Here is a 7364-nt window from a genome sequence, read left to right on the forward strand (position 1 = left end):
GCGAGCACCGACAAGGCAGGATGGTTGAAGTCATCTAGGTTTCATGGGAGGAAGTGACATCGATCTAAGTGTTTCGTGCCAATATATTCCTAACTCCTAAAAATATATACAATGACTTCAGAAAACCCCTTCCCAACACAAAATATTTAAAGGTTCAGCTCCGCAGAGAGTTGTAACTTGCGGCCTACAAACCTCCAACGTCCGATTCCAGCTAATCGGTACATAAAATGTCGCAACTTTTGCGAAATTACCGTTTTGCCATCACCGACCTCTCCTCGATCAACGTGCGATCTCCGTAGATCCGTCCGTCAGATTTGCGAACGGATTGTACCAGTGCGATCAGCACTTCGGAGACAACAAAGCTACCATTTTGGTTCACCTCGAACGGTCACGGATTCGCGACGAAATCCAATCTCTCTCCATAAGGCCAAAATGACGCACAATTACATATAAAACGCGTATTTTTAGATTTTCTCAAAATCCGTGCATCAAACTCAAAATCCGTCAGCGCTAGTAGTTCCAGAATAGCTGAATCCTTCGAAATGAGCTATTGGACTGCTATGAACGGAGTCCGATACGCACCAGAAGCCAACTCTACTCCGTGGCCTCTACGGAAAACCGGAGTTACTATTCACTTAAGTGAAAACTAATAATCGCGTAACTTCTCCGTTTAAGCTCATTTTCTCCTGAAACTTGACGAGTGCTTATGTAATTAAATTACACACATAAACATCGTCAACAGAGAGTTTAGTTGCACAGTCAAAAATCTCAGTCCTTACAGGAAGTGTGGTTTTTATCTTGGGGTTTGTGTGTTTTTTATTATGTCCGTCTTAATATTTATGTATACTAATATGTTTCCCATCTTCTGATTCTTCCTGCATGTGCATGTTTTTCGTGTTGGTAGCCGGGTTGACTCTGTTGCTTGACGAGAATCAAATATAGGTGTATAAATTTTGTTGTCGTTTATTTTCTTACTTAGTTTACCATACTGCATGCTAACTACGTTCTTCTTTTTTTTTTACATGTTAATTGCCTCTTTGCTGAAACGGTGGTATTGGAATGGCGGACGAAACATTGGTTTAGTAACTTTCAAGGTATTATATAACTAAGTGTTGTCTGTTTATTTATTTTCTTCAACATTGTATGCTGTATTGATTGCATGCTTTTGATGTTTAGTGTCTGATTAGACTGCTGTTATGGCGCCGGTAATTTTTTCAATTTGTTTTCGTGAATTGCTCCGTGATGTATGCCAAAAGTATTCTCTATCCATGCTGATGTATGGTGTCCCGATTGAGAATGAAAAAGGTGCAATTAGAGTTTATGGTGAGATTGAGTTAGTTAGAGGAGATACTGTGACAGAGGCTGGGAGATGTTGGAGTGCACCGTGTCCTAATATTGATGAGAGTGAAGAAGATGCGGCACGACGATGTGTCGGAAAGCTCCGTGATGAGTTTAGTTTTGATGTTAGAGACTTCAATTTAGAGGATAAGAAATGTTTCGAAGATTTATATGGGCGACTTTCTATAGAGCATGAAGTTGTTATGAAAAAATATAAGCGTGTGAAAAAAGACTACAGACTTCTTTGGGGATACTACAACGATCTGTTGACCGAGAAGAAGTGGTATGTTACCGAGCGGATTGGTCTAAAAAAGATGATTGTTGCGTGTGGTGATCTGCTTGATCGTCCAAATGCTGCTACATTGGATCAAAATGGCAGTGCTGATGATTCTGAAAGGATCCTGTGGCGCCACCTGGTTATGGAACTTTTTGCTCTTGAGTGCATATTTCTTTTTTTTTAGTATATTCTATTGTTGAAAGTATGGAGTTAAATAGGATTTTCTTCACTCTTTTTACCTTTTATTTGGGCATTTTTTCTTATATATTTTGGTATGTTTTATCTTCTACTTATCTCTAATTTATTAAAAAGTTCTTGATTGATATGGGTGACATTGTGTCGCAGTTATACTTCGTTAAAGTTGTAAAAATCGTAGCTGATTTATTCAAATCGGTATCTATATTGGTAATATTTGGATGTCTAGCTCAATAAGCAACCAGTTACCACCAAAATAATCCGTAATGTATTAACAAATCTGAGACAAATCCGAGCCGAATAATTTTCCTCTTATATCTACTGCTTTTTTAAAATTTTATCTTCTTGGTAGAATCTGATTTTACTATTATTTTTCATTTTGAACACATTCAATTTTTTGCCTTGCTTTTGAAATTATACAGATATTGCGTCGAATTTTTTTCCTTACTTATAGTTCTAAATATGCGCAATTATCTGCTTGCAGTTGCCGTAGATAAAAAAATGCGGTTATTTTTTGCCTTTTTAGATTACTGTTTCATATGGCATTTAGTTATTTTTTTGCTATCTGTAACTGACCTTAGCAATATTTGAATAGCTAGCTTGATGAGCAATCAGCTGCTGGCAAAATAATATGTGATGTGTTAAGAAATATCAACCAAATCTGAGTCTTCGATACTTCGATATTTTGTGTGTAGTTTTTATTCCTGTTCGTCAATAGTATTGATATTTATTATGTCACCATTTCTCACTAAGTTAAACTGCTTTGCCATCATTACTGTTTTTTTTTAACTCTTTTTTTGTAATTCTTTTTATTTTATAATCTTTGATTTATTATTGATATTTATTGTGTAATACAGTATCATCCGATTATATTATTTTATAAAGCTTTACTTTATATATTTTTTTGTGCTATTTCTGTTTGCATATTTCATATACCTTGATAAAGTTGTATGGTCATTGACTTATTCTAACCAAATTTTAATAAGAAGCTAACACTTGAGTTTAGAAAAAAGCATATGAATTAGAAACTGAACCGTTTCAAACACGCCAAGTCGCAATGCACAAGGGGTGCACACCGCGAGTAACCGTTCCAAACACGTCAAGTCGCAATACACAAGGGGTGCAAACCGCGAGTAACCGTTCCAAACACGTCAAGTCGCAATACACAACCAGTGTAAGCAAAATAAAAATGACAGTTTTTATTTCTAAACATTCACAATTCTTTCTACCAATTCAAATCTTTGTTTTCTTACAATTTATGTTTTATTCTTTGTTTTGCAGAAGCTCTCAATCAGCTCTAGACAAACCAATATCCCAAAAAGGAAAAAGACCTTTTAGGTAACACAAAAATCTTCTATTACATTTTTTTTTTCTTTACATATCTGTGCTAAAAAAGTTTTCGTTAACTTTTCATTGTAATTTGCAGCTACATTGAAGACATTGCATCAGCAACTGATGAAGTATAGTCTTTATTACTGCTACTTTTCAAACTCTATGTAAATTTTAAGGTTTAAGAATTGTATCCTTTTTGGTTTATACAAATTATGTTATATTAAACTTTTTTTTAGTTCTTTTGTTATTATCAAATACTTTGGCTTCTTCCAACTATTTTGTTCTGTTCATTGGCTCTATACTGATACACTTTCTTTTTTCTTATAGTTTTTTTTATTTATTAAATTATTTCTAATAAAATTTTGTTATCTAACTTTAAAAAAATACTCAGTACATCACACATCTTGATTTAGTAAATATGTATAATTTTATTTTTCTTCTGAAGCTTTTCCATAATTAGAAGTTTTCGAAGTACTCTATTTACTTCAATATGCCGACTTTTTTTCACACCTTTAACTAAAATTTTTTGATAGCAATCAAATATTTTGTTTTATCCTTTTTACATTTGCTTTCCTTATTAAATAGACCGAAATATATTACTAATTTTTATTTTATTATTTATTATTTATTTATAAAAAATGTAAACGAACCCGTTGCGTAGCACGGGTTCTTTAACTAGTATATATTATAGAAGTTCTAATTTCCTGTTCTTTTTTTAAAAAAAATAAATGAATAGAATAATTAGTCAAAAAATTATGGAATATGAAACAAAATAGATAAAATGATAATAAATTATGTAATCATTGTAAGTCGGGAAAAAACAATTTAGCTTAATAATAAAGTAATACGAAAGTAGTCCTAGAAATGAAATACACGATTAAACAAATTTAAATGACAATATAAAAATTAGTATATTGATTAGCTATAAATTTAACAAAATACTCTATTGATATTATAAAATGATAACAAAATAAGTAAGTTTTAAATAAGTGAATAGAATAATTAGTTAGTAAATTGAGGACAAAATTTAAAATAGATGGAATGACAACAAAACAGCTCATTATTTTGGTTAGATTAATGTTTCGCCATGTATAGAGTGTTAGTATAAGGATTAATAAGCCTTCACTAAAAACTAATGCAAAGATTCTTAGCTTGGTGTTTAGAGGAAAAGATCGGTTATTTAGTGAAAAAAAACAAAAGAAAAGAAAATGATTATGAGATATTTATTTGTCAAAGAATATGTAGGTTTCATACCTCATGGAGAATTTCATAGTAATTTAAACATATTTTGAACTAAAAGGAACTTTGTAATGTTTCATGAAAAATAACTTTCCAAAAGTTATGTAGCATTTGAAACTCTCGGATTTTGCGACCTCTCGCATGATTCTTTTATCATCTTTCAAAGCATCGTTGATGAAAATGAAGGGACCATTTGGATCATCCATCCCTGCAAATGAGCAACAAACTTAAAATTTAACCTAAATTAAGCAAATGTTGTGAATCTATAGCTAACTTTTGTGAAAAATATACTTGCCATTTTCTGTGATGAAAACTGGTGGATTGCTGTACTTCTGCTTGATGTAGTTCATCAGGCTTCTCATTCCTCGAGGTACGATATATAGCTATATTGAATTAGCCTGTTTTCAGACAAAAATCTAGGCCTCAAATTTCATTCAAAACTATTGTCCATCAATTACATGAAATAAATGAAAGAAATTGTCAGTTCTTAGCAGGAAAAAGGACCATGTACTTTTCTATTTCCAAGTTCATAATCAAATGTTCTATAGTTCACTCATTTAGCATCTTCCACCTTCTTAAGATCAGATAGGATTTAGAAAAAAAAAAGGTATTTTAGTGAGAGAGGCCTCATATGTTCCATTCGAAGCAACTTTACAGCTCTATTTATTTTTCGCATTATGTCTTACCCTATCTCCGATTGGTCGCAAATCCTTGAAGGCTGCAAAGTTAGAAAATATGTTGTTAGGTTGATTGTAGAACAACAAACAAATCAAAGAAACAAAACAATTTTAGATGTTATTGAATGTGAATCTTATTATTCCATTTCCATCAGGAGTAAGATGATTAAGAGTCTCATTCCTGTTACAGGTGGCCTGTAATCTTTAAAAAAGAGAAACAATTGTTTTTTGTGTTAACCTACAAAAAAAGAAAAAAAAAAAGCAAGTTGTTCATGCGAAGGTACAACGAACGTACTTAGAGTAGCGGCGCCTGAATCCGCCAGGGTATCATTGAGTAACTCGCCGATTATGTCGGTAGAACTTTTCTGCGCATAATATGTTGTATAGTGACTAATTCCCACAAAATCTAAGGACCTCTTTATTAGAGCAGACTCATCACTTGTAAATCTTGGCAATCTGTTTTTAACCCTTGTTCTCATTGAAATTGGGTAGTCCCCAAAGACCAAGGGATCTATAAACCTGTCAGATTCAAAGATCAATGTATCAGATTGATTGATACATTGCTTTTCATTTATGTAATGATGTAGGCAAATTGGTGATTGTACCATCCAAATTGAAAATCATGTGCTCTTTGTGTTCCAGCAATGTCTTCAGAACTATTCGTCATCGGTTCCAACCAAATGACATCTAATGCTATTCCGACAGATTCGTGCTGCGTCGACTGCATTATAAATCAATGCGTGAAACCAGAGAAATGTATGAGGAAAACAGCATAGTATATGCATCCTCAGAAATAAAAAATGAAAAATTATGATTCGGATAAGACAAAAATTAGAAACCTTTTCGATGCCCGCGGAGAGCCCCATCTCGACATTTCGTCGAACAGGGAGAGGGCATTGGGGCTCGCGAGAAGGAGGTCGGAGAGGGTGCCAGAGAGAGGGCGTGGTGTCGGCGAAGATCACGCCGCAGATCCCAGTGCAAGGGACAGGGTGCAGAGAGGGCACGGTGCCGGCGAGGGAGAGGTCGGAGAGAGCACGGATCTTGGGCGGCAACACGGAAAGAGAGAGAGAGGGCCGGGAGGGCAGGAGAGAGCGCCTCTCCTTTCACTTGAAGAGGTAGAGGAGGAATCAAGGATTGAAGAGGCGGAGGAGAGATCGAAGCGGCGGTTGCAAGGGGAGGGTTCGAAGAGGCGGGAGAGGAGGGGCATCTAGAGGGGTGAGCGAAGGGGATGAATAAGCCGAAACGAAGTGTCGCTAATGGGAACGATGCGGCGGAAGAAGTCAGAGCGGCATCTAGAGGTGAGCGAAGGAGTCGGAGCGGAGGGGCATCTAGAGGGGCGAGCGAAAGGAGCGAGCGAAGCAGGAAAAATTAAATAGGATTAGTAAAGTATCTTAAGATGATAGGTAGGGCCCACAAAAGTTAAATTAAGCTAATACTGCCACGTGGACAAAATAACACGGGCTTTCATAAGGGTTATATATATATATATATATATATATATATATATATATATATATATAAAATTTTATTTATAAATATATATTCATATAGTATTTTATTTTTAGGGATAATTGTCTCTATGCCCTTCATGCGTTCGGAAATATCCGATCTACCCCTTTTTTTTTTTCTTTCTAAAATGCCCCTCATATGTTCACCGTTATTTTAAAATACCCCCGCAGTTATCCCCTGTTAGCTTAACTCCGGTTAAACATGGGTTAAATCTATACTAGAGTTAAAATCTAAACAAAATACCTATTTTGCCCCTACCTTATTATACTAATCCCTAAGATTATCCTCTCTTTCTTCCCCAACTTGGTCGCCACCACCAGCCGGCTCCGCCACCACCGGCCGGCTCCTCCGCCTCCACCTCGCCTCATCTCCTCCCAGACCACCACCACCTCCCACACCTCCACCTCCAACACCACCCCTCTCGTCGCTCTCGTCGTCCTCTTCCACCGTTGCTCTCGTCGTCGCCGTCCTCCTCCTCCTCTGCCGCCTTGGCCGGCGCTGGGAGCAAGAGGGCCGCAGCGATGATCCCATCTCTCGCCGATCTCGTCGTCCTTCTCCTCCTCCGCTGCCTTGGCTGGCGCCGGGAGCAAGAGGGCCGCAGCGCCATCGGACCCTTGCACGCCCTCTGCTCCGGATCCGGCTGAAGGGCAAATAAGAAAAGTATTTGCTATATGAAGGGTATATAAGAAAAGTTTATTACAGTACAAGGGTATATTGGAATGGGAAAAATGGTAATTTTTTAGAGATAACGGCAGCTCACTAACGAAACTTAACTCCAAGGGCATTTTAGAAAAACT

At 36.3% G+C, this 7364-nt stretch overlaps 1 protein-coding gene, 1 long non-coding RNA gene and 1 pseudogene across 2 annotated transcripts; 2 read left to right on the forward strand and 1 right to left on the reverse strand.

Annotated features, from left to right (window-relative positions):
- The first annotated feature begins 789 nt into the window (after window positions 1-789).
- On the forward strand, window positions 790-1799 carry LOC109704044. The gene is made up of 3 exons (XM_020224782.1): window positions 790-942; window positions 1084-1094; window positions 1177-1799. Exon 3 carries the CDS (start codon window positions 1197-1199, stop codon window positions 1797-1799), a length of 603 nt encoding a protein of 200 aa, XP_020080371.1. The 5' UTR covers window positions 790-942; window positions 1084-1094; window positions 1177-1196.
- Window positions 1800-2979: 1180 nt separating this feature from the next.
- LOC109704045 lies at window positions 2980-3415 on the forward strand. The gene is made up of 2 exons (XR_002214134.1): window positions 2980-3148; window positions 3237-3415. It is a non-coding gene; the product is annotated as an uncharacterized LOC109704045 (long non-coding RNA).
- Window positions 3416-4341: 926 nt separating this feature from the next.
- LOC109704043 lies at window positions 4342-6400 on the reverse strand (annotated as a pseudogene).
- Between the last annotated feature and the right edge of the window lie 964 nt (window positions 6401-7364).

This window comes from Ananas comosus, unplaced genomic scaffold (assembly GCF_001540865.1).
Source record: "Ananas comosus cultivar F153 unplaced genomic scaffold, ASM154086v1, whole genome shotgun sequence".
NCBI lineage: Eukaryota > Viridiplantae > Streptophyta > Magnoliopsida > Poales > Bromeliaceae > Ananas > Ananas comosus.